At 58.1% G+C, this 26,362-nt stretch overlaps 1 protein-coding gene across 5 annotated transcripts in view; it reads left to right on the top strand.

Annotated features, from left to right (window-relative positions):
* The window catches only part of Large1 (LARGE xylosyl- and glucuronyltransferase 1), a 334,576-nt gene that overhangs the window by 139,555 nt on the left and 168,659 nt on the right, over positions 1–26,362 (top strand). For all 5 annotated transcript variants that reach the window (XM_087192775.1, XM_021258337.2, XM_087192773.1 and 2 more), the window contains 2 exons: positions 16,684–16,985; positions 22,186–22,268. In XM_087192775.1, coding sequence (XP_087048901.1) covers positions 16,684–16,985; positions 22,186–22,268 — 385 coding nt within the window. The remainder of the gene's footprint in view (positions 1–16,683; positions 16,986–22,185; positions 22,269–26,362) is intronic.

The following is a 26,362-nucleotide window of genomic DNA, read 5'->3' as shown; positions in this document are numbered from 1 at the left end:
ACGCTGGTGGGAACCCATCACAGTCAGGCGGACTTGTGTCCTCTCCCGTGGCTGGCTGAGCTGCAGGGCCAGTGTCGGCCTCGAGTGGGGCCTGGGGCAGTGCACGCAGGGAGGAATGGGAGACCAGGGGAGGGATCAGCCCTCTTTGGGATGGATGGTGGGATGACAGGAGGGTGAGGAAGGGCTAATCCCTGCCCGGCCTTGCTGGCTGGGGTGCTGGAAGCTGCAGGTTTTCAATGAGGTTTTGGGGCTGAGCCCGATCACACTGCTCCATGTGGGAGTCAGCGTGCTGTAAGTGCAGCTCACTTGCTTCTGCAGCTCATCCCGGCAGCCCGAAGCCTGGCTCTTCCTCCTTCCCCCAAGGCCCTGGGTAGCTGTGATGCTATGCAGTGACCTGACACCGAGCTGTTTTCCAGCTCTGGAATTGCCAGATAAATGGGGGAGTTTTTAGTGTGACTTACGTTGCTATAACAAATGATCCCAGCTGACACCTCTGTGAAGGAGAGTTCTGGAAGTGGAGACGCCCGGAGCCTGCAGCTGGGTCTGTCCTGTGTCTGGGGAGGGCTGTGTGGGGCTCAGCTCGTGGTGGGGAGGCAGACAGGCCAGGGTGGGGTGAGGAAGAGCTCATGGAGAGGGAGAGAGGGAAGGAGGGTCAGCGGGGAGACGAAAGCCAGCCTCACCCCCTGCCTGGCCTCTCTCCCTGTGACCCTCCCGTCTGGGAGAACCCGGAGAGCCCTGCCAGAGGTGGGCAAGCCCCGCCCCTTAAAGCTTCCACCCTGGGCCACACTTCCGTGGGAGAGCCCTGGGACACAGGCACGTCCAGCCACAGCAGGAGTCACAGTGCAGCTTTAGGGTAACAAAGAAAAACAGAATTCTTCTCTGTGCCAAGTAAGAAATTCCTCTTAGATGTAACATTTTAAAGGAAAAACATCCGCATGGAAAGTGTTTGAGAAGGTAGTGTTTGGCATTTATCAAGCATCACACATGCAGGCAAGCAGACAGTGCCTTAGAACTCCCGGCAGAGGACGCCTGGCAGCTCTGCGGCCACGCTGGTCCTGCAGCCTGGACGGCCAGACCCGGAAGGAAAAGCCCCTCACACTCACCACAGAGCCCAACTCTGCCTGCCTCAGGGGCGCTCAGGAACAGGGAACAGGCTTCCCTGCTGTACGCAGCATCTGCATTGACAGTGACGGGAGTGAGCACAGGGATGGCCGCAGCCATGGGGAGGCCGACATGGGTTACCAGGGGCCGCAGGCATGGCTAGATAGGGGACGTCAGGCTCTCCTCTCACCTCTCGTGGCCCGCACCCTGGGCGTCCACGCAGCGGGTCCTGAGACCTGGTGTAGCTCCGTGCTTGACTGTCCTGGGTGCTCCCGTGGGCGCTCTCTGGCACCCGGAGCACCTTGCACACAGTTTGGCTCAGACCTGTGGATACGCTGTCCTCTCTCTTAGCTACTTCCCTCCATCCTACGTGGCACTCATCTTTCTGGCCTCAGCACAAGTAGGACGGCGCTGGATGTTTCCCTTAGCCTGCAAGACAGCTGCAGGTGTCTGCATGATCCCTGTCCTTTTCCTCCTATTTTGCCTTTGCGTTGTGATTTTGCTTTTTACCCTACTGGGCTTTAGATTCTCTAAGGGAAGTTGTGTTAGTCAAGGTGTGCTGGCTTTCCTGTAGCTAAGACACAGCGCCCGACCCGCACATTCAAGGAGGGGAGGTTGAATTTGGCTCAGTTTCGGGAGGTGCCATCCATGGATGGCCGGGTCCAAGGCAGGAGGGCCTGGGGGGCAGAGCTGCTTGGTCCCTGGTGAGGGAGAAGCACAGCAGGGGAACAGTGCTGGACAGGAGAGGATGTGGACCAATACAGTGCCCTCCACTCCCCGCCCACGCACACCCAGGGGCCCACTTTTCTAATCTGCCAGGCATTTCTTAATCCACTGAGGTCGACAGATCCGGTGTAAGCGTCGCAGCAGGGGACAGGATAGTGACCGTCTTGTTCATGCTTCATAGATGTGTGACTGAGTGAATTAATGCATGCGTGAGCAGTATTGGGCTTGTTGGCTACAGACTCAGAGCAGCCCTCCCAGACAGGCAGGCGGTGAGCACAGGGCTCCTCTCCTTTCTAGGCCAGTGTCTTTTGTAAAACTTGACCTCAGGGATGTGCAGTGTCTCTCAGGCCCTGTGACCCGTGTGCTCCTCAGCTGCACTCAGGAGGCTTTCTGGTGACAGCCACAGGGCCTCATGAATTCCAGCACAGATTTATTCATGTTGTGAGACACTGGCCATGTGCCTCTCTCCTTGGTTCAGAAACTGCAGGTGTGCCTTGTTTCCGAATTGTTGCTCTGTTCTTACCCTGAGCAAGATCTTGTTGCCTGGTGGCTCCGCCCGTGTACAGCAGCACCATGGGAAATGCAGTTGTGCTCCTGTAATTTAATCTGGAGGCCAGGCAGCCTGGGCCTGGGTGGCGCCTGTCAGAGGAACAGAGCTTGGGTCTTCACTGGAGAGGTAGGCAGGGTCTCTCCAGGCCTCCGCCAGCCCAGGGCCCTCGTAGCTATGGTGGTCCTCCAGGAGAGCCACCTGGTCCTGTAGATTCTGGTGGCACAGACACAACATCCTGAGCCCTTGGCACAGGGCCATCAGGAAGAGGGTGGCTATTTCCCTGCCAGGCCGCAGTAACTCAGATGGCTTTTCCGAGCCCTTCTGACACTGCTTTGCTTCAGTTTTTCTTTATCCTCATAAAATGAAGACGGTAATGCTGTAATCCACCACAGATGGCTGTTTTATTACTAAATGAAATAGCTGGGTGCACGGACGTTGGCTAATAACAAGGACAGTAGCAGTATAACCCGACGAAGCACTGTGTCTTCACTTGGGAACGTTGTGTTCTTTCCCCTAAGATTTCCTCTTTTACTTACACTTTCCATGGCTGTGTTAAAATTGCATTTCAAATGGCCCCATGAGGGAGCAAGGCTGGCTCCCCACTGAGGCGCCAGGACTGAGACTGTGTGCCCAAGGTCAGCACAGCTGGCCACCTGCGTGGCGTCCTGTAAGGGCCCTGTCGTGGTGAGCAGCATCTGTCCACCTGGGCCGTGCCCGTGGGCTGGGCTCATGGCACTGCCGAGCTGCCTCTGGGGGTCGGAGGTCTGGTTGGAAGATGCCTCCTGACTCCCCTCACGCCTGCTCTGTGGCCAGGGAGCTCTGGGCCCCTGCATACTCTGCCCGGGACGCTGTCACAGCTGCAGGAGAGGCCGCATGGCAGGAGGCTGTGTGAGGCGAGGGTCTGCCTGGAGCTGGTGTGTAAGGCCTGGCCTGGCCAGGGAGTGTGCTGTTGGTGGGGACTTTAGAAAGGAGCCTCCCGGGGGGACAAGGGGCCCCCAGCACGATGCTCTTCCCTCTGCACCCGGCCAGGAGAGGCGAGCAGTGTCCTCAGCCCCAGACAGCACATCCCGTACCATGGGCAAAACCTCAGAAAACATCAGCCAAAATAGACTTGTTACCCTTACATAAGCAGCTTATCTCAGGAGTTTTGTCACAGGGACAGAAAGCTGACCCAGAGGGTCCCACTCCCTCGGTCCCCAGAGGCTTTAGGCAGGGCCAGGGCCTCTGTGTCTCAGTGCTCCCGCCAAGTGACGTGGACTCAGCCCTGCCCAGCCCCTGGATGTGCAGGGACCTGGGCCTGAGGGTCTGTGGGTGAGGCTCCCGCTCTGTCAGAGCCCGGTGCTCCCTTCCCAGCCTGCACTCCAGTCTACAGAACAGGTGACCTGACCACCGCAGTGACAGAGAACCCCAAGAGCTCCCGCCACACCTGGTTTCACCCCGGAGCGAGAGCGGCCTGTGCAGCTCTGGTTTGTTCTTCAGACAGTGCGCAGCTGAGCACAGGGGAGAAGATCCCTAACCCCCCCAGCCCTTGGGCCAAGTCCTGTCCAGTGTCCACCTCAAGCCCAGTCTCCCTGTTGTCCCCTGCTTTCCCAGTCCTCAGGCTTTGCCGACCCCTCCAGTGGCTCCAGTCTGCTCAGCCTGTCACTTTCCTGTGTCGCTTGGAATGGCATCACTTCCCCATCAAGGAAACAATATGATTGGATTATTAGTGTGGGGAGAGAAGACGCGTTTCTATAAAAGCCTCAGTCGTGTATTTTGGAACAACACCAAAAGGCAGATTGCCTTAAAAACAGCTGTCAAATGAAATATAAGCAAGACAACTAAAAAATAAATGGAGGACAAGATAAAAATACGAAAGGAATTCTGTTCCCCGATTAGCTCAGAACTGTCTTTTAAGCCGCTCTGTGCTTTCAAGTAGCCAACGCCATCTCTCTGTGGCTTATGCGAGAAACTTGGTGTAAAACTCCCAGCAGCTGGCTCACAGGAGCCCACATCAGAGGTCTCGAGTGGGGTGCACACGTCCGTGGCCCCTGGGAGCCCTGGTGGGAGATTGCGTTGAGAGAGCTCTGGCTGACTTTTATCCTCATCCTGTAAGTGAGGGCAGGAGGCTCACCAGCTTGACCGGGATCCCGAAGTTGATAATTATTATTTTAGGATCCTGTCGTCTGTTTCTGCCTTTGCAGTGTCACGCGTGTAATTTTAGGCCCTTTCCCTGGTGCCAGGCTTTCTTGTCCTGTCCCTCCTCAGCCCCTGCCACAGACACAGCTGTTTGAAGCCCCGGTTTGTTGGAGCTTCCAGGGACAGTGTCCTCCTTACGCTCCCGGAGTGGCAGCCCTGTGTGCTGAAGGCCATGCTGTGGCTGGAGGAGAGGCGTGGACCCAGGAGAGTCCTACAGAGGAGCCTTGGGGCTGGGGAATGAGACTGAGCGTTTCCTTCTCCCTTGTTCCTGGAGGCTGGAACATCCCCCTCCACAGGTGCAGGACTTAGAGCGACAGAGACCATCCTTCTGGAGAAATGCCTAGCAGTTCCTTCACCGTGCAGTGAAACAAGCCAGGTGTGCACGTAGGCGGGGTGCGCGTGCACCGTGCAGCGGCTGGGTAGAGTAATCATAACCCTGTGCACACTTATTGTGGTGGAACAAACCCTTCTGGGATCTGGAGGGAGAGGTCTCTCGTGTGAGCCCCGGGTTTTGACAAATGGCGTATTTTGGGATGTGGGGTTTATTTCTGCTGAATATCTGGCTTGATTAGCTTGGAGAAGTGCATGCAAAGCAGGCTGGAGCCCCACCCCACCCTGTCCAATCAGGAAGTGCATTCTCCCTCCCCTTGTGGCTGGGGAGGGAAGTGTGCTTTACATATGCAAATGCAGCCACAAGTTTCACTTAATAATTATCAGCTGGAGATTGTATTGATGAGCAGCTGAAGCTACTCATCGAGAGAGAAACTGAATTAACCATTTGCAGGCCCAGAACAGCCTCAGAATACTGTGGCGATTGCAAAAAAGCGTGTGACTCCCCTTTCTGCACTCTCTGGCCCAGTTTGCCCTGAGTCTGTGGACCCCTCACTCCGCTGTGTGCCCCTCCTTTCCCCTGCCCCTTCTAATGTCTCCAGGCTGTAGAAGCAGGAGAGGGCTGGTGCTGTTCGAAGGAGCAGAGCTGCGGAGAGCTTGAGAATTTGCCTCCTCCACGGGGTCCTTTGAGAAGCACACAGAGTGAACCAGGCAGTGCCGGGCCACCTGTCTGGCACTCACATCCCTTCAGCTCCTCCTTTGTTCTGCTGCATGCCCGCTCCCTTCGGGCAGGCAGCAGGGCATCTGCCTGTGGTCAGGCTCACTTCTTGCTGCGCAGGCTGTGTTCACGGGGCTGTCAGTGTGGTCCTCCCGGGTCCTCTCAGCGCTCCTGCATAGGAGGCTGCTCAGCCTCACCCATCCTGCGAGGTGGGAGAGGAGCCCTATCTCCCCACCCTAGGGGCAGCATTTAGTTCCGGAAAAAGAGCTGCTCAGAGCCAGAGGCCAGGGTGAACGCAAGTCTTTGGATTTAGTTGGGTCTTTTCTTTTAACACACACACACACACACACACACACACACACACACACACACACACACACACACACACACACACATATATATATCCTTTGTTTTTTACTTCTTCGCAGCAGGTCTTGGCAGCACACTTAAGCTCTGTGAGACTGTTTCTGCCTCTTTAAAACAAGGACCGTGAAACTCAACAGGTAGAGTCCAGAGGATTAAGACAAAGTGTGGGCCTCGTGCCACCCCAGTGAGAGGTCATTAGGCCCTGCGCTGAGTGTCCCAGCTCTGCGGGATTCACACGGCTCCCGTGCTCCTTCGGCCTGTGTGGTAGGAGCCTGAAGCCCGGTTGGGTTCGAGCCCTGGCGACATCACAGTGGATGGCGCAGGTCCTAGTGGTATAGGCAGCTAAGTTAGATAGAAAGTAATATACAGTCAGAGATGGCCGGGGCCGTCAGGGAAGGCAGTGAAAAATAAAGACATCAGAATTGTGACTAGAGACCTTCTGCAGAAGACTAGGCCTGCACACCTCCCTGCAGGCTAAGCAGTAACTTGGAATATTACTGTAAGTGGCACCCCGGCCCAGGAAGTCGAGATGGGCGTCAGTCACCTAGGTGGGGTGACCAGAGCATCGGAGCGTCCCTTCCCAGGATGCCTCTGTCGAGTTCCTGCCTCTCTACTGGGTCAGTGCTACCTAAGCTGCTGTCTGTAATCTTATTGGTTGATCGCAGTTTGACCCTCGCTGTACCCACCTCCTGATTTTTGCCCTCTTTGTGACTTTGCTCTATAAAACATTCTCAGGGAAGTGAGCTCTGTGGCAACCCACTTCCAGGTCCCCTCCCGTCTCCGGGGAGCTATCGCTCAGTAAATCTTTCCTGCTCTTAACCTCTGTTGTTCCTTAGAGTTCCTTCTTCAGTTTCAGAGGATACAAACTCAGCATAGCTGACATCTAGCAGGTTGAGTTACATCTTCCCGTGTATCACCAGAACTTCCAAGGTGAAGCAGGGCGAGAGGAGGGAGAGCCGGAAGGAGGGTCCGCTGGGGCTGAGCAGGAGGAGCTCGGGGCTGCAGGTGGACCGTGCCTGGGGCGGGGCGGGTCCGTGTCTGCCCTGTCTGCCAGGGGTGGTCAGCAGCCCAGCTTCCTTCCTCTCACCTTGCACGGGATCCAGCCTTGCCCGGGGCTCCAGGCAGGGGGCTTAGGCATGGTCCTGCCTCCCTCGGACTCTGGAAAGCACCCTGTAAAACCCCCGGGCAGAAGAGAAGGGAGAAGAGGAGGTGGCGGGACTGGAGCTCAGAAGGGACCGGGGACCAGGGGCCGGCGCAACATTTTCCCCAGCACCTGCCTTGCCCTGGGCCTGTGCTGCCCTTCCAGGGGCCCATCCTGAAAACTCCTGACGAAAGCTTCTATCCCCTGCTCTCCTCAGTCTGCCCTGATAAAAGCTCATCCTCCATGTCTGATTTCCTCCGAAGGGTTAGTTCGCATTTGTGAGAAAGCAAGTGACATTGGCTGCATTTCCTCCCTTTCTTTTCCCAGGATAGCTCGTCCTGGGAATCGGTGTGCAGCTCTGGGGCGAGTCAGACTGGCAGCAGGGAATGGAGACTGGAGCAGGGAGGAGGACAAGGGAGAGGCAAGCTGTCTTCTCGGGCAGAGTGGTGCCCAGGCCAGCTGCCTTTGTTTCTTCTTGTTTTTCCTGTGCGACCTAGTGGGCATGTGACACTGACACCGGGCACGTAGCAGTTACAGCAGAGGGATGCTGCAGGAAGCAGCCACCTTCCTGGAGGTGCACGTGTCCCAGGGCATTGCATATGGCGGGCGGCTCCCATGCCATGAGTTGGTCCTGCAGCTGCGGCAATTAGCAGGTACGGACTAAGGGCCCTGTGTGCTGTGCCACCGGCTCTTTCTGTGTGTCTCCTTCCCAGCCCTTCTCCTCTGGCTAATCCAGAGAGCACTGCAGGGCAGGGGGCAGCTCTGGAAGGGGCCCTGCTTAGTTCAAGCCATCCCAGAAGGTGGAGTGGGGCAGGGAGGTCTGTGTGACCGTGTCTCAAAGTCAGGCCGCTGTAGAGGAGGAGACGTCTTCAGGGCCTGAGGTGTGTGGCGAGCACTTGCCCTGGCTCGTGCCAGGGGAGGGACCCCAGACCCCCACTGATGCTCACCTTGCCCCAGGCAGGGAGGGCAGCCCGGGCAGTGTGGGCAGGTGCGTGATTTCCGGTGCCGTGGTCGGATGCACAGCCGCCTGCCGGCGCTGGCCTGGAGGGTGAAGGACTCTGAATGTCCCCGCCCCTCCGCTCGGGCTTCCCCACCTGTGGAGAACACTTTAAAATAAGATGGAATTGTATAACCCTAAGTGTGCTATAAGTGTGCTGTAACCCTAAAGTGTGCTGTGACTTTAAGAGTGCTGTGAGTGATATGTAACCATAGTAACCATAAGATATAGAAGTAGAACCTTAAGCGGTGTGGAATTGATAAGGATGCACCCCGAACTGGACAGGGCGTGGTCCAAAATGGACAGTGTGATAAGTCTGAACCAATAACAAACGCCCAGTTAGAATAGTATAAAAGGAGCTGAAGACCTCAAGCAAGTCGACGATCCTTCCCACCGACCAGTCTACTAGTCAGTCTGTTGATCTGACTCCCGACTGGGATACCTGCACCTGATCCCGCTGGAAGAAGCATCGCCGCCGACCAGACGAGACCAGAGGACGAGGTCAGCATAGAGACGGACAGCCTAGCTCCGACTCGACGCCCTTCGTCTACGGATCGGACCCTCTGACCCAATGGGAGGAAACGTTGCTCTCCCGTAAGGACTTATGCAGTACAGGTACAGGGACGTGGTAATTGGCAGACTTAATATTGTCTTATTTAATATCGTGTGATAATTGCATAGAAGTGAATTACAATAATATAAGTGTGTGAACTGCCATCCGAGTCTGAGTCCTCTTTACTCGCGGTACCTGCTCGCGACACCACCGCTGTGCCAGGCCGGGACCCTGTGACGTTCAGGCTCAGAGGCGGCTGTGCATGTCTTAGTGGGTTCTGTGCTGGTCCTCCCTGTCTCCCGATGGTCCAACACCCTCCAGTCCTCCCACTCCCTGCCCTTAAAGACCTCTCTCCGGATGCGAGGTGGCCCTTGTGCTTTGTCTTTTCTTATGAGAGTCCCATGCTCTTTTCCATCGATTGGATGTCACCGATTGTGCCACCGTGCAGTGAGAGGACCACAGCCCCGAGGCCCTGAGGGGAGCCTAGGGCCCTGGGTGGGGCCAAGACTTCGCTCTTGGCCTGCCGCTTGCTGTTCAAATCCTGCACCCATCAATGATGGGAACCAGACGTTACTGTCCGTGCCCCATTTTAAAAATCCCAGAAGTCATTTTTGGTCACAGAGCACAACCCGGAGGACAAGTTCAAGCACTTGATGACTGGATTCGCACACTGAGGAGAGAATAGTTTTCTGCATCCATAGTCTGATGATTGTAAAATCAAATGGAAAACCCTGCTCGAGAATCATCCCATGTGGCTATCTCCATTTGTACAAGATTTTATCTACAGAAAACCTCCTTAAACATTTTTACTGTAAAAAATGGCTCTCTAGCACTTATGATTTGCCACTGTTGGACTGTAGCATTGAGCTTTTCATAAGGGCCATGAATATTTCATCGAAAATAACAGGTTTATTACAAAGATTTTTTTAAAAAATTAGATCGGTGGGAAAATACTTATGAAATCTTTCCTCTTGAATGCTGCTTAAATGACAGTCAAGGAATTGTAGAAGGTTTCTTCCTGTGTTTCTGCAGTCAAGCTTCTCTGAAGACTCAGGTGAGCTTGCCCGTCCACGCTTTGGAAAGGGTGGAGCCTGCAGCTGTTTGGTTTTCGTGCCTAGCTGTTGCCTGGGGATGGGAAACGGCCTCAAAGGCTGTTTTCTGAGTGCTCTTGGAGGTGGCGCGGCCCTGGAGGCCGTGCAGACAGGGTTGAAATTAAGGCCAGAGATGTCTGAAATGTGAGTTTCCCGTGTCCTCGCTCGCGTGCCAGCCGTCCTCGGACTGCGTGAACATCCGCTCAGTTTCCAGCTGCCCTCCTGTCACAGCCCTTCGATCACCACCTCCTGCCGGAAGGTGGCCCTGACTCAGCGGCCAGCGTTCCACCAACAGGAAGGAGCTGGCCTGCTTGTCCTTATCTGGTGCCCTTGCTGGAGGTGATTTGAATGTTCCACAAAGCTGGCTATCCTTAGTTAGACCCTCGGACATCAAAGAGAGAGAGAATGGATCAGAGTGAGCAGCAGACAGACTGTTTCCCCACCAGGAGACAGGAGTTCGGAGACCAGCTGCCTCAAACTTGCAGCACTTGGAATATCTGGCAGACTGAAGCTCTGAAATCACTGGACCAGAAGCTTCCAGGGCTGATACTCGCTCATCAGGACACACTGCACTCGCAGAGCAGAACCCAGCCATGGGTACAGCAAACTGGTGCTAAAAATGTCTTCATTTTCTCCACTTAATGGAACCCTTTAGACAAAGTTCTTGAGAATAATTTCACGGAGGAAAATGGTCGGAGCTTGCTCCCCCACCGCAGCATGATGCATCCGGCTCTATTCCCTGGCCTGGCGCTGTCAAATTCTTTTCAGAAGCTTGCAAGGAACTCTTGCTGTTTCTGTCTTCCAGAAGATCTCTAAGGCCTTTGCTGGAACTCAACTTCGCCTTGCTTGCCAAAGATAACTTTGAGAAAACCACTTCAGGGGAATCTTTGGGTAAAACACTCCCTGTTTACCCCGTAACAAGTGAGCAGCTCCGCCTGGCACGAACACTGTTTTCTTTTCCATAGCAAAGCTGATGCCACACTTCTGGAACTGCAGAAAATGCCTCAACTTGGACCCTTGTGGCTTATAAATGGCCTGAAATGTAAGAGCAGGTGACACATTGTCCTATCTGTGCTCCTGGGGATGTCCCAGGACCACAGTGGGAAAAAACTAAATGTGTAACTTACGATCAAACTGAATTTTCTAAACTTTTCTAAAATGAGTGGCTGTGATAGTTACATACTTTAAAATTTCAAATAGCATTGAAGGAAGGTTATGTTAATTAGAGGAGGGCCTAGTGTTGAAAACTGACAGAACAGTTCATGGACACAGTGTCCTACCAAAGAGGAGAACTTGGAAGTTTCCCTGGAGCCTGGGACGCAAGCCCCATGGCCGGTGCAGAAGGGCCCGGGGCAGGACACTGCATGGTGGGGTGCTGCTCTCAAAAGGAGTTCTCTGGAAGGAGGAAGATGTGGGGAGCAAACAGTCCTGGTCTTGGAAGAGCTTCAATGGCCAGGGATTGAAGGGCTCAGCAGCAGGAGGCCCCGGGGCATGTGGCAGCTGACAGCCCAGGAGAAGTCCTGGCGGGGCTGCTGTTTTCTGACTTAGGACCATGACCCCACCTGCAGGGACCCGGGCTCCCCAGTAGGCTGTGAACATTTCCCAAGCGAGCTTGATGGCAGCTGGGATTGGGAGTCCCTGGCCTCGGGGACAGGAGCAGGACCAGCGACCCCAAGATCAGACTGGGCACTCTGGAGAGGGGCCATCACTGCTGGGATGGCGCCGGGCGAGTTAGCCATGCATCTGTCTGTCCATCTGTCCATCTGTCTTTCCGTCCCTCACCAGGCACAGGAGTCGACCTAGCGCCACCTCACTGCAGAGGGCCACGCGTCCAGGGTGGTGATGCAGGTGCACAGCCCACAGCCCAGGACTCGTGCTGGGACGCAGTGGACAGGGCGTGGTGGACGGTGACAGCGACCCGAAGCCCGAGCTGCTCCAGGGTCTCAGGCCCTGTGGCAGGTGGGTGGGGGTCGTTGCCAGGTACCTCGGGCCGCACAGACACTGTTCAGATCCAGCTGTGCTTCCGTGGGTTCGGCTTTGCTGGAACCCAGGCGCGGTGCTGGTCGGTGCCCCGGTTCCATCCTGGCCACCGGGGTGGGCTGAGTGTGGGCAGCTGAGGTGTCGAGGCCTGGCACCCACGAGGAAATCACACTTGCTGGAGCTGTGGGCGAGCTTGGCCCGCGTTTTAGGCTTGGCTTGGGAGTGGAGTGTTTGAGATAAAGTGAGAAGAGCGAGTACTTGGAGCATCAGGAGGAGGAGTTGGCAGGCCTGGGGACAGATTGTCCATAGGGAGAGTTTGCCACATAAAGGCTAGCGATGCAGTGTGGGGCAGAGGACACAGTGCTCGGGGCCGGCTGTGCATGGGGTCTTGGCTTCCTCTGTGAGGCAGGGCGGGGCCTCAGCCAGCGCACAGACCCAGGGAGCCTGCCCTGCAGTGGCCGCTGCTCCCATGGTGCCACATGGCAGCCAGCAGTCGGTGCCCAGGCTGGTGGAGCGCTCCGTGGAGACACCAGTACGGCAGGCCGACCTCACCCCGGCCTGCACAGCCTGAGGCAGTTGCCTTCCGAGCTCCGAGCCTTAGATGTTCTGCCTCTCTGTCCTGAACGTCGTCTTGTGGATTCAGAGATTCAGAGTCGATGATGAATCCGTGCTGTGGGAGGGCTCTGGAGAAGCACGGACAGCAGAGCTCTGAGGAACGAGGCCTGTGGCCAGCTCCAGCTTGGGCGGGCTGAAGGGCAGAGCCACCCTAGGTGCGCTATGCAGAGCTGGTGCCGCAGCCCGAGAGCCTGAGGAACAGGCTGGGCAAGCGCAGGTAGGTGGCGGGCAGCAGAGGTCTCGGGCCTGTCCCCTGCCTGGCTTTGCTCCTCCTACATGGGGTGGTGCAGAGCGCTCCGGTTAGAGGCCCGTCCTTGCCCGGCCCTGTCTTCCTGGCTGCCCTGAGTCGCGCAGGACTGAAGCCATTCTTGGGCTCCCTTACGAGTGAGTGGAAGCACTGGCCTGCACACTCAGCTGCTTGTTTCCGAAGGCTGCACCCCCACTACTCTGCTGCAGTTCCTTTTCTTGGGTGTTTCTCCCACTTCCCCTGGCATTTAATATAATAGTGAGGCGTCGTTCTAAATCACTGCCAGCTTGTGATGCATTCGATTTACATTTTTGTGCCTTCTGTATGCCAGTGCTTGCTCTGGTCTCTTCTGCGAATGCTTGCCACTCTCAGGAAGGGGGAGGGCTGTCCAGGTCTGACCACAGCACTCTGCATTCCCCGTCCTGTGTTGGCCCGGCTCTCCAGAGGGCCAGAACCGGTGAGGGTGTCCCGGTCACTCCCCTGGTCACACACAGCTGAAGGGCAGAGAGCTTGATGGCGCACCATCCTCGCCGGCTCCGAGGCAGGCCTGGGCAGAGGAGAAGTTGCTCAGGGGTGGGGGACAGGAAGGAGCTGAAGGGAGCGGAGCGACACCTGTCCAGGCCGCCCTTCCAGTAGCTCTTCCTCTGAGCAGGCGCCCTGGAAGCCTAGCGAGCTGCAGCACTCCAGACAACTCCACATGCCCGCCTTCGGCACCTGAGGCTCTGGGGAGCGTCCAGGCGTAAACATGACGGGTGTGCACAGGTCTTGCGTGTGAGGGGCCCGTGTGACTGCGTGCCTGTCCCTGCACACTCGGCAGGGTGAGTGGCCTCATCCCAGGTGAGGGCTGAGCAGGAAGAGGGGGAGCCTGGAGTGCCAGTAGCTGCAGGCCTGGCTGCACAGGTCTTGAAGTTTGACCATGGAGTCACAGCAGGCGGTGCAGCCAGCTGTTTGGCTCTAGCTGAGGCCCAGGACCTGGGGAGGATCCCCTTTACCAGCCCACTGATCCTTCCCCATCCTCAGAGCCTGCGCAGAAGCACCTGGGTTGCCGGATCCTGTCTGCCAGTCCCTGGGCACTAGTGGTCGCAGTCAGGACCGCAACCACACAGGGCAGCACCACAGGGGCAGGTGGGCTGTGTGCCTTGCTAACTCCAGCTGCGAGTTCCTCCTGGGCGAGCTCGAAGCCAGCCCCCTGCGTCAGGCCAGAGTCTAATGCAGGACGGACGGGGTTCACTGGTTCTTCCCCATGCAGTCTGCGAGCTGGCAGTGTGGACCTGCACGGTGAGGCCCTGGAAGATCAGAGCCAAGAGAACCTCTGAAGGGAGACAGGCTGAGAAGGTTCGGGGCTGTGAAGCTGAGGCACCTAGAAACACGCTAGCCCGAGGCGGTGGCGGCTCCTCTAGGCCCGCCATCTTCTGGTCTCCCTGGTGACTAAGCGAGGTCCCATGGGGAGAAAACACCTGCAGTCGGACCAGTGTGGCGACTGCCATTTGGGGACTGCAGGGGGTGTGGAAGGACACAGATGGGGACAGGCTGCCTTAGGTGAGCACACAGCAGAGAGGTGATTTGCATGCAGAACAGAACTTACACAAACTCGAGACTTCTGGGAGAGAAGCTGATGGGTGGAGCTGCCTTCTGTGCTTAAGGGGGACCTTGAGCTGCCTGAGGTTAGAGGTCAGAGGTGAGAAGGTTGGCAGTGCCTGCACGGGAGCCCATGTGAGGCCCTGCGTTCAGAAGTTCAGCAGATTCGCAGCCTTGAGCACCCTGACTTGAATCAGCAGTTTCCTTACCCAGAATGTCATTGCCGCCTTCCCTGGGAGGAGTCAGCAGAACTCGAACAGCCAGCCGCCTGCCCCTGGAGTGCGCTGCTTGGTGCCCCGGCACCCTGTTCATGCCCCCAGCTCTCCTGCTAAGCAGTATTTGGGTCCCCAGTTCACAGCAGAGCACGGGACACCCCAGGTGTCACCTTGCCCGTTTGCTGGTGATTTGCCCTTGGAGCAGGGTTCGCAGAGCTCTCTAGGCTCACCCCAGAGCCCCCAGTTCCTCCCAAGCAGGGAGCCCACTGCTGTGTGCAGAGGCAGTGCGAGGGCCAGGACCGGCCCGGCTGGCCAGCCCCGAGATTGGCAGCTTGACTGTGAGTCCCCGTGTCCCGTCTGTGCCCGCAGTGCCACCTCAGCATCCTGCCCAGCTCCCGGGAGCCTGCGCCTGCTGCGGACGCGCCCCTGCCTGCCCTGCCCGGTGCCCACCCACTTGGTCCCTGTGAGTGGAGAAAACATGAGTCTGCGCCCACCGGCCGCTGCCTCCTCCCTCCTCTGCCTGGAGCTCACTCGGCTGAAAGCAAACAGGAGCCAGGTTCAAAGCCTGCTGGGAGCATGCTGGGCCCGTCCTGCCGGGTGCCGAGCGCTGCCCTGGCCGTGGGATGCACCAGTCTGTGCCCTGCACAGGAGAGGACTGCACGGGCTTTGTGCCAGCCGCTGTGGAGCCCGAGGTCATCGGAGAGCCTGGGGCTCCTGCTCCCCACAGGGACCCAGCCCTTCTCCCACCCGTCTGTGAACCCCAGACCCTGGACTACTTTGAAGGAGAGGCAGGAAGGGGCTTACACCTTTGCCCAGCTCCCCAGGAGCGGCTCCAGTTTCTGCCCTGCAGGGCTGGGCCCCCAGCAGTTAGGACAGCTGAGCAGGCAGAGTCCCGCACTGTGCCGTGTGGGGAACAGGGCCCTGTGTGCGCCCTGCTGTGAAAATCCCTTTGCTGGAGAGGCCCAGGTGCAAGTGCTGAGCCCACGCCACTTCCCGTGCCTCAGTTTCCCGTCTGGGTTGCAGGGTTCTCAGTGGCACTTTTTCTGGGAAACCTCCAGACGGGCCCTGCTCCCTCCTCCCTTCTTCCTGTTGCCTCAATTGCAATCCTGTTCACAGCACAGGGGCCAGCACCCACCCTCCGCGTTTATCAGGCTCGAGGCATGGCCACAGAGACACAGGGCCCAGCTTCGCCTTCACTGGACTCCCAGCCTCCATGGGAAGCACTTGGTTAAATCACTTCATCTTTAAGGGATGGCAGAGACATGTTTCCTCAGTGCTGTCTGTGCACAAGTTGCAGAGCACTGGCTGCACACTCCTGTTGGGATATGTTGAAGGATATTTTCCCTGCAGATGGAGGAAGGCTTCCTTTGAGAGATGCTGCTTTTAAAATAGTGTTTCGAAGGATGCATAGGAGTTCACATAGGACATGCCCAATAAATTCAGTCATTATTATGCTTTCCTTTTGCTCCTCTTCCTCTTTCGCTCTCTTATACAAGTCCTTCCTCCTCCTCCCCAGGCTCCTTCTCCCTCCTTTCCTATTTTTTAAATTAATTTTATTGGCACATTTTAGGTGTACAACATAATGACATTGATCATTGGAAATTTGCACCTTTACATACTCTCTTGGTTCTTATTCCCCCCCCGCCCTCCCTTCACCCCTCTACCCCTCCCTATTTACAAAGAATTTATTTCCATTTTTTCCTTTTCTCATAGTTTTTCCTTTCCCTTCCTTCCTTTCCCCTACCCCTCCCATTTCCTTCCCCTTTGCCCCTTTTCTTCCTGTTTCACATTATCTATTACACCTTTTAGTCCTTATTTACACTTTCAGTTTCTCACACCAGAGAAACTATTTGGTATTTACTATTTGGTGTGTCCTATTTATTTCACTTAAGAGGATGGCCTCAATAGGCCTCCATTTAGCTATAAATGACTCCAGTTTCTCATTCTTTATGGCTGAGTAGTACTCCATTTTATTAAAAAACCACATCTTCTTTATCCAGTCTCCAGTTGACAGGCACTTGGGCTGTTTCCAAGTTTTAGCTATTACGAACTGTGCCGCTATGAACATGGGTGCACATATATTGGTGTGGTATGATTCTTTTAATTCTTTGGGGAAGATCCCCAGCAGGGGAATGGCTGGGTCGAATGGGACCTGCAGTCCTGGTTCTCTGAGTCCCTTCCCAGTCCTGTGCTTTGCTGTTGAGCCTGTCCGCGGAAGCCTGGAGCACAGAAGGGTGCAGTCCGGGCACTCAGGAGCCATGGTTTGCCAGCCTAACTCTCCCCTCCTCTCTCCGCAGATGGGAAGCCCGTGTCGCTGTCGCCGCTGGAGTCCCAGGCCCACAGCCCCCGGTCCCCGGCTTCCAGCCCCCGGGAGCGAGAGGGCCTGGAGGCGCGGGTGCGGGAGGTGGAGGAGGAGAACCGCGCCCTGCGCCGCCAGCTCAGCCTGGCCCGGGGCCGCCCGCCCGCCCCGCGCCTAGGCAACCACTCGGGCACCTACTCGGTGGAGGAGGGCACCGGCGACAGCGAGAGCCTGCGCGCGGGCATCGTGGCGGGCAACAGCTCCGAGTGCGGGCAGCAGCCGGCCGTGGAGAAGTGCGAGGTAAGGGCCGCGGGGCGGGGCGGGGTGGGTAACGGGGCTGCTGTGGGCGGAGCCCGGGCCCCTCCCCGAGACGGGGTGGGCCTCCCCTGCAGATGACAAGGCCCCGTGGGCGCCCTTGACACCACCTGGCCTGCTTATGGGCCTCTGGCTGGGACTCCAGTGTGAATGGAGCCCTGGAGGCGCAGCCCCAGCGGGCGGCCGGGCTCAGGCGGAAGGCTGCTTGCTTCCCCAAGGCCGCCCTGGGCACCGGTAGCCGGTAGCCGAGTGTCCGTCTCTGCCTTGGAGGCTCGCTGACTTCTGTGCCCCCGGATCCACTGCCCTATCCGTGCCACCCGTGGTGTCCTGTGTCCATACTCATGGCATGTGTGCACCACCATGCAGGGACGCACGCACACGTGTGCACTCCCGCTGCCTGCCTCTGATGGTGGAGGCCAATGGGAGCCTCAGGCACCCGCCCCCAGGGGCGAGCCGGGGGACACCCAGCGTGGCTCCTGCTGTGAGTGTGTGCGTGGGAAACCCCCACCGCGCTGCGCCCCTTGTCTCTCGGCAGACCTCAGGCCGCACGGTTTGCTTCCTGGCACATCCTGAGGGGCACACGGTGGCCGGCGGAGCCACCCGAGGCCTGCTGTGGGCAGGGCGGGTCTGTCCTGCGCAGTCTGCATCCCCAGTTGGATCCAGCGCCTCCTGCTGGCTCTGTACTCTGCTTCCGGCTCAGAGTAGGAGTCTAGGAGCTGTCTAGCCGGCAGGACGGGGCAGGAAGGGGGAGGCTGGCATCATTCTCCCGTTTCCTGAGCTGGGAGAGGTGGAGGGGCAGATATCCAAGGAGTATGCAGCAGGAGGGGACGTGGGCCGCCCAGGGAGCCCCGGCAAGGAAAGGACCCCACGTCCTCTCCGTTTGCTCACTGAGTCGTTCAGCAAACCAGTATTGCGCCTGCACTGGTGATCTCATGGGCTCCCAGGCTGGACAACAGGCAGAAGAGGATAGCGCCCTCTTTCTCCTGGTCCTGTGCCCTGCAGTGGGAGGGGAGGAGAGGATAACAAATACTGAAGTACCAGCTTGGGGCCCATACCTGCTGCAGGGATGTTTGTTTCTTTGTTTTCTCAGTACTGGGGTTAAACCAGGGCCTTCGCCCTTTTTACTTTTTCCCGAGACAGGGTCTCCGAAGTTGCCCAGGCTGGGTTGAACTTTTGACCCTCCTGCCTCAGCCCCCAGAGTGGTGGGGTGACAGGCGTGCCCTCGTGCCAACTTCACCCTGCACGTTTTCTCAGCACTGGGTGCTAGTTCCGCCCCCTCACTGTGCACAACAACCACGGCCACGGGCTTTGTGGCAGCTCTGGAGATGGAGACACTGCGAGGCTGTCTGACCCCCTGCATCTAGCTGGCCAGGAGGGCCCAGAGCTGGGAAGCTCTGACTCGCCGGTGCAGACCGGTGGGGTCTCCCAGGGCCTCTGCTGCCACAGGCTGCCTGTGTGGTTTAGAGGGACCCACTGGCAGCACCGGTGGCCCAGGCCGAGGAACGTGTTCCCAGGTGCTGGGGTGCTGTGACTCTGGCCTGCTCTAAGGGGGTGGAAACAGGAGGAGCTGAGCCGCACTGTCCTGGCTCCCAGCTGCCGCTTCTCCTCAACTGCCCGAAGCTCCCCGGCAGGCAGCCCGAATTCTGTCCCAGAAGCCACTCCGGGCAGAAGCCGAGGGCTTCGAACCAGGACCCGAGTCCACCGGCTGCTCCTGGTTCCAAGGCTGTCTGGCTGTGAGTGAGTGTGTTTCCTTCCTGTGGCTCCGCCTGTCTTGCAGCAGGTGACGGTGGGAGGAGTCACAGCCCTGGTGTCTCAGCGCTGCCTCCAGTTGGCTCAGGTCGGGAGAGAAGCTCCCAGGTGGTGGTTTCTGAGCTGCGCATCTCAGGGGTTGTCTTGGCCCCAGCACAGCAGCCTGGGATCGGAATCTCGCTTCTGTTTGTGTTTAGGCCCCAGGCAGGCTGGCTGGCTGTTTGCAGGGCGTCTCTGATCCGGAGGGAGCAGCAGAGCCACAGCCATGCCTAGTGAGTGCATTACAGCTGGGCGGGGCAGGCAGTGCTGGGGACAGGTGGCGACTTAGGGACACGTGGTGGTCCTCACCGACCCAGGTGGGGAGCCGGCTGCCCTCACCTGTGCCTCCTGCAGGAAGCAGGGACAGGCTTCACTGAAGGAAGAGCACTCTCCATGCCGCTTGAGGTTCTGCTGCTGCCGTCCCAGGACCATTGTCCTGCGTGGGGTTCCCGAAGTGGGTCGTGCTCAAGACCACTCCATACCAAGGAGGCCTCCCTGGCCTGCGGGACCCAGGCCACCCTCCTCGCGTCTCTGGGACTCAGGCCAAGTGGTGAAGATGCCCTGTAGGTCCCTGAGGCATGGGCTGCTCAGGTCCACACGGGAGGCTCGTAAGGCTTGTAAGGCTCGATGGGCTTCTTTAGTTCCTCTGACCCGGAAAGGCACAGTAGCAAGGCCGCAATCAAGACCCCAGCCTCGGTGATGCTTCCTTGGAGCATTTCCTCACACTCTGATCTGCACCTGAGCGTGGCCTTTCTTCCGCTTGTTTTCCTTCTTTTTCTCTGAGGTCCTTTTTCTCTGTTTTCTGGGTCCTGTTGCTTCCTGCGCCCTCGAAGCACTGTCCCTGGAGGACCCCCTGTGAGGGGAGGAGCCCGTCCTGCTCAGGGCTCCCTCGCGTGCTCCTGGACATGCTGTCTGTCTTACTTCCCCGGGGCATTGGCGCTGCCTGCTGCTTCCTGCCTGTCAGCCCGGTCCTCCGGTTCCCGGTGCTGGAGCCCAATCGTGGTGCCCGGCTGCTGCGGTTCAGGGCCCCCTGGCCAAGTGCGCTGCTACCCTCTGGCCGATTCGCAGCCTCCCTGAGGCAGGACAGGTGTTTGTGCACACACAGGACCTCAGGTGACGGAAAGACTGGCCTCACTTGTGGATGGAAGAATCAGGGCACCCCATACCCTCCGCGAGCACAGTGGGTGGGCTCCACTGCCCCTCTGTAGGTGCTGGGCTCTGTGGCTCCGCTCCTGATGCTGATCGCACTCATGGCGGCAGGTGGCTGGATGAGACAGGAGCCTGGAGAGTGAGGTACAGTGTCAGCGCACACGCCGTGCTTACGGCTCATGTGCCCTGAAGCCAAGGCAGTTCCTCCCTCACAGGCCGGGAGTTTGGATGTTTGGCTTTGGAAGAGCCTGGTCCCGCTTGTCCTTAGACACCCTCACCCCTCCTGGCTCTGTCTCCCCGTCTCCCCGGCGGTGTTGCCTGTTCTTCCCTTCTCACTGACATGGTGGTGGCCGCATCCTTACTGCCCTCTTTCAACCAAACCCTTTTGGAGATGTTATCCGGAGATGAGTTATGGCACTTTCCCCATGCAGGTGAGGTTCAGGTTCACATGCATGAGCAGAAGCAGCAGGAGAATCCGAGGATCTGACCCCAAGCCCAGATTTCTTGCCCTTTTTCTCTAAGGGCTTCCTGACAGGGTGTGCCGACCTGTGGGCAGGTCCACCTGCAGGCAGGGTGTGCGGTGGCCTCCCTGGCCTCTGTCCAAAGCTCAGCAGCACCCAGAGTCCCCAAGCTGGCCTGCATCCAGCAGCTCAGGCCTGCAGGGGGCTCGAAGGACCTTAGCATCTGGACCCCATTTCCTTGGTGGGAGGTGGCACTGGCACAGGGGGATGGACCCCAGGGTTACAGTGCTGCTGCAGTGTTTGGTTCCAAGCCTGTCAGCAGCATTTCCTGAGGATCACAGGGCAGGGAACCCTGTACCTGAGTCCCTGGGCTGGGTGCCTCCTCTTCACCTGTGCAGCACTGAGCACGGTACCTTCCCAGGCTGTCCTGGCTCTCGTGCTGCTTCCTCCTGTCTTGCATCTCTCCCTGCCATTCTTCCGGGCCCTCTGGTCCCTGAGCAGAGGCGCAGCCTGCAGACCTTTGGGGTGGGGTGGGGGCTGAGAGTGCAGTGACGGGGAGGCTGCACAGACACCGGAAGTCAGGACCCTCTGCGGAGGGAGAGGAGCCACCCTGGATCCTGCAGGCGTGGTGAGCTGTGGCCCTGGGACTCCCCAGGAAATGAGGTTCTGGGTGAAGCTGATGTCCAGCTCGGTCCCTGCATTGGGGTGGTGAAGGTGGGGGAGGGATGTTGGTGATTGGAGGCTTCATCCCAGGGACACAGTTTCTGTCCCGTCGTCAGCAGCTGGGGTGGTGCAGGGGCCTGGCCCTGAGTCACGGGAGCCTGGGGAGCAGTGAGTGGCGTCAGTGGTGTGTCTGCAGTGGCTGACAGACAGTGGGGAGTCGGGAAGCCGGGGCACAAGATCGAGGGCTGCGTCCAGCACCCGACTTTAGGACCGAGGGCCGAGGGCCGAGGGAGGGCCCGGGACAGTGTGACCGGAGCCACGTGAGGGGACAGACTGCCATTCAGGGAGCCCAGTGCCCAACAGGGGGATACACTCGAGAGGCCCGGACCGGGTTCCCACAGTGGCACTGGCCGGCTTCGGGCACATGGTGCGGCACATGGAATGGCCCTTTGTGGTGCAGCAGCTGGATGGGAAAGCTGGACAGGTGGCAAGGCATGGCCCACCGGGCGGCACCGGCCCGGCCTGGCAGGTCCCAGGCTGTGCACAGATGCGGACTTTTTCACCTCAGCTCCGCCGTCACAGCCTGGCACCGGGCCCTGCTTTGGGAGGCTGTGTTCTTGGGTGGTTCAGCGGGGGCCGGCATGGCCTATAACGGTCCCGCTGCGTGCACCGTCCTGCAGGGAGGCCTCCGACCCTGCGGCTCTCCAGGCCTCACGGCAATGAAGCCCGGGCCAGGACGTAGGTCCGTGGGCAGTGTCCCATGGGCACCACGCCTGCTGACCTTGAGTCCGATCCCTGAAGGGCGGCCCTCCTTCCAGGGCATCTTCTGTCCCCCCCACTGTCATTGTCCTCACTGTGGGGCGGAGACCCACCGTTTGCCTACTGGAACCAAACACCCTTCCTCCTGTCCCCAAAATGTAATTGGAAAGAAACTTAATGGCTTCCAAATGATGATCGCTCCACAAACCGATGACAAAGGCTGTAATTAAACTGTGTCGAGTTCTCCCCACAGCGGCAGGCACTGCCCTTTGCTCTCTAACGGTGCCAAGAAGGAAGGAGAGGGGTTGCTCTTCTCGGAGGGCTTCCCCGTCCCACCTGCCTGACCCTGTGCTCCTCTCCTCCAGACCATCCACGTCGCCATCGTCTGCGCCGGATACAACGCTAGCCGGGACGTAGTCACCTTGGTCAAGTCGGTCCTCTTCCACAGGTGAGAGCAGCCTCGAGGTGGGCGGCGTGTCCTCGGGGGAGCGGGAAGGCCAAGTCCTCACCCTGCTCAGGCTGCAGGGAAAACTGCATCTGTGTCCTGACCACAGGAGCCACAGGCCCCCAGGGAGGGCGGTCAGCTTCTCCATCAGCTCCGGGCCTGCACATGCGCCTTGCAGGCCACGTAACGCACCGCGTGATGTTCCCCAGAGTTCGTGTTTTGAAGCTGTGACCCCAGGCACTTCAGACTATGACGTGCCCGGAGATAGGAAAGACCTTCAAAGACGTGGCTGGGTGAAAATGGGCCCACGGCATGAGCCCTAACCCAGTATGATTGATGTCTTAAAAAGAGATCAGGACGCAGCCACGCAGGGGGCGGACACTGACCCCATCTCAGGCCGAGGACAGCACCCGAGACAGCTCCTCGCCAGCTGTGTCACCCAGTCCTGTTCCACCAGCCACCTGTGCTGTCTGTTGTGTCTCCTACTGGGCGCTGTCTCCCTGCCACTGTTCCCTGTGGCGCCTCTGGGCATTTCTGGGTGTCGCCAGCCCTGTCTCGGCCTCCTCTGACATGTCCCCTGGAGCCCCGTCCCAGCTCTAGGCGAAACGCCCGCCTTTGTCCACGCTCTCCGGGGACTTCTCCCTGGCCTACTCTGCTGGGTGGTGTTGGGTCACATCCAGAACCGGGCTTGCAGGTCCAGCTTGCCCTGGGCACTGCTTTGACTTCTCAGGGAGGGCTTGAGTCCGTGGGCAGTGGTCCAGACAGTGCTGGGGGACCCAGCCAGGACCAGAGGCTCTGCGAGAGCTCTGAGATCTCGGAGACCACGTGACGGGATCGGGATGTGTCCACCTGGGTCTAGCTCTCGGGTATAACCAGAGACGGGGGCACCATGGAGCCCTGGACCCGCCCCCTGCAGGAAGCTGGGGTTCCCGCGTCTCCCCCTCTGGTTCTCTGTGGCTGTCTGTACCCCGCTCTGCCCTCAGGTGCTCAGTCTCCTCACCTGTCAGCCCCTCCTGACTGCCCAGCTCTGTTCTTCAGGGTCGTGCTCTCTGGGCCCCAGTGGTGTTGCAGATGGAAGCCTGAGCTCTGTCAGCTTCTGGGGCCTGCCTTGCCTCGGGAGGAGCCACTTCTCCACAGGGCTCTGCATCTGGGGCTGCTGCCCTTCTCTGTGCAGTCCTCTCTCCTTGTGCTCACTTTGCCCTGTGCCTCCAACCTGCTCGGGGCCCCCCTCTCTGCACTGGGTCTCTCTCCATGGCTGGGTCTGGTCCTGCTGGTCCCTTGGCCACCTCACCCAAAACCACGGCTCCTTACCCGTCTGGACTGCGAGGAGATGTCGGGCCTCTGTCCTGCCAATGATGAGCCTGTGGAGCAGGGTGAGGCCTTCTGGGGACACAGACTGTGCCTCACTTTCTGCAGGCCTGGGGTCTTAGCAAACTGCCACTAAAAGGCCATGACTGTTGGCTTGCAATAGTAATAACTGTGTTGCGAGTGACTCTGGGGGAGTTTGTCAGGGACCTTGAGGGCAGATCCATTCAGTCAGCTCACTAATACACCCTGCCCAGCAGCTCAGTGTCTTTCTTGCCACAGTGCAGCCAAGTGGCTTTCAGCAGGTCGCTCTCTTCAGTCATCAGTGCCTGTGTTAGTCATCTCCTCCCGTGACCTGGTCTGCCCAGAACTTACCTGGTCCACAGCAGGCTTACTGCTGAAATCAGAGGGATGGTGCTTTGGCTGGGCCCTCGCTCGGCAGTGATCCGCAGGCCAGAGAGCCAGAGGTGGGGTTCGACGCCCTCCTGGTGGGGAGTGGGAGGAGCCAGAAAGCCAAATGGCAACAGCGTCATTAGGGGCAGGGCTGCCATCCCTCCTGCCAGCTGTGTCCCATTGGAAGACAGGGCAGCACAGGAGGAAGTAGGAGGCCATGTATCCGGCCAAGAGGGGTGGGCCCTGCATCCGGGACTGGAGGAGGAATGAGCTTTCCATGCAGCATTGCTGCGGGCAGCGTCAGACACCCTCACCTGCTGCTGCCCGAAGCCAGGTGCCCTGCAGCTCAGCACTGAGTTAATAGGGCCCCTCAGCTCCCCCTCGCCATTGCAGAGCCCCAGCCCCCAGAGAGAGTAGGCCCTCCCCTTCACAGAATGCAGGGCACGGATATGGGTGCTCAGCTGTGCTGAGCCTCAGTGATGACCTTCTAAGGTCACAGTAAATTGTGTTCCTGTTGCTATAGCTACAAATCACATAACCCAGTGGCTGCTGACATTGCAAGAGTCCCACTGAGGATAAACTTCCACCCCTACAGTCACATGCCATGCAGACCTTAAATTATAGAATAGCTGCTGGTGGCATGCTCTACTTTCTTGGAGACAGGGGACTTGAGAAAGCCACCTCCTGGTGTAGGTCCGGACCAATTCTGCACCCCGCTCAGTGATTCCTCGATCTTCTTGGACCAAGTGAAGCCCCAGTCCCTGAGAGTGTAGGAATCAGAGTGATCCTGTGAGTCAGTATGCTGGTGAGGAGCCTGCATAGCAAGACGAGAGGACGCTTGAAAGACTCTGAGCTCAGAAAGTGCAGCTATAAATAGCCCCACTGCCTTCAAGCATGTGTCGGGATTAACTGAGTGTGATTATCAAACCGTTGAAAAAGCACCTTCCTGATGTTAATGATAATATGATAATAGTGGTGCTGGCTGCTGCTTTGGTCCTCACCGTTAATTACAGTGACTCAATTTATTTTCCCGAAAAGATTTCCAACAAGTTTTCAATGAAAGCTTGCTTTGTTACACCCGGCCGGTTTTCCTTCTGCAGGGTGCCTGGTGGCGGGGAGGATGCTGTTCTCAGTGCCCACAGCAGTGCTGGGACAAGCATGCACACTGACTCAGCGCTGCCAATTGCTAAACCTTCTGGGAGAAAGTGTGCAGCCTTTGCCTGACGCCTTGACCCCATGAGACTGCTGTAGGGACTGTGTCTTAAAAGGGCGGCCCAAACTGTAGAGAAAGCTTTTCAGAACTGTTTCATAAAAATTGGATAACACTTAAAAACAAGAATAATGGAACAGCCTCTGATAATGAGCCATGCGCCCCGGCTGCAGAAATAAGTCGCAGCAAAAGCAGTGGTTACAAGATCGGGTCAGTGAAGGTTCAGTGTGGGATGGGACGCGCAGCCTGCATTCAGGTGCTCAGCAGGCATCGACACAGGTGCGGGCCGGGCACAGGGAATGAAAGGCTGGCCGGAAACACCTAGGTAAAGCAAGCTTGGAGAGCTGTGTCTGTGTGGGAGAAAAGAGGTGATTTTGCTTTTGTTTTCTCTGCTACATACAGTTTTGATCCTGTCGCTGTGCAGCCTGTGTGGGGAAGAGAGGTAGATGAGGGGACTCTGCGTGCAGTGTAAGTGATGAGGGTTTACTGCCTAGTAGCATACCACGCATCCCCATTGCCTTGACGGGACGATGTTCAGAGAAAACTGGGAGCACAGCTGTCCCTCCAGTCCTGATGCAGGTCCCCAGAAACCCTGCTGCTCTTCAGGGAAGCCCAGCACTTAGCGAGCAGAGAAGAAAAGCGCTCTTTAGTAGCTAAGTGTGAGTATTTGTAAGCCAGGATGGTCTGAGCCTCACAGTCCGATTCCCCTTGGCAGGGGGCTGCTCGTGTCATTCCTTTCTGCATGCAGCAGGCTTTGCTTCTGATAGCAAGCCCACCAGGCCCGTGTGCTCCTCTGCTTGTGTTCCTGCTTCTTCTGCTTCACCCTCGGGGGAAGCATGGTCCAGGCTGCTCGGGGGACAGAACCAGCGAGCACAGGGAGGCTGGCAGGTGCTGGCCCGACTCTGGCCCTGGGCAAGCTGGTGACCCCACTGCTCCATGGCACCGTGGCCTGCCCCGCCCCAGGCCCTGGACACTGCTGTTTGCCTGACTCTTACACAGCCAGTGCTCCCTCTGCCGTGGGCTGTGTCCAGGGCACCAGCAGGTCCTCACACACCGGGCCCCCTGTGCCGCCCCGAGGTGGGCACTGTTATCAGCCCCATTGCAGACAGTCTGCTGTGCACCAAGTGTGTGGCAGTGGCCCAAGGTCACAGACAGGACAGAAGGGCCAGGCGTGGAGTGGGTCAGTCCA

Source organism: Heterocephalus glaber, unplaced genomic scaffold (genome assembly GCF_053883595.1).
Source record: "Heterocephalus glaber isolate CG9 unplaced genomic scaffold, H.glaber_assembly_v1.0 deba00001572, whole genome shotgun sequence".
NCBI classification, from domain to species: Eukaryota; Metazoa; Chordata; class Mammalia; order Rodentia; family Bathyergidae; genus Heterocephalus; species Heterocephalus glaber.
The sequence above is the reverse complement of the archived record's forward strand: the minus strand, read 5'-3'. Positions and strand labels throughout refer to the sequence as shown.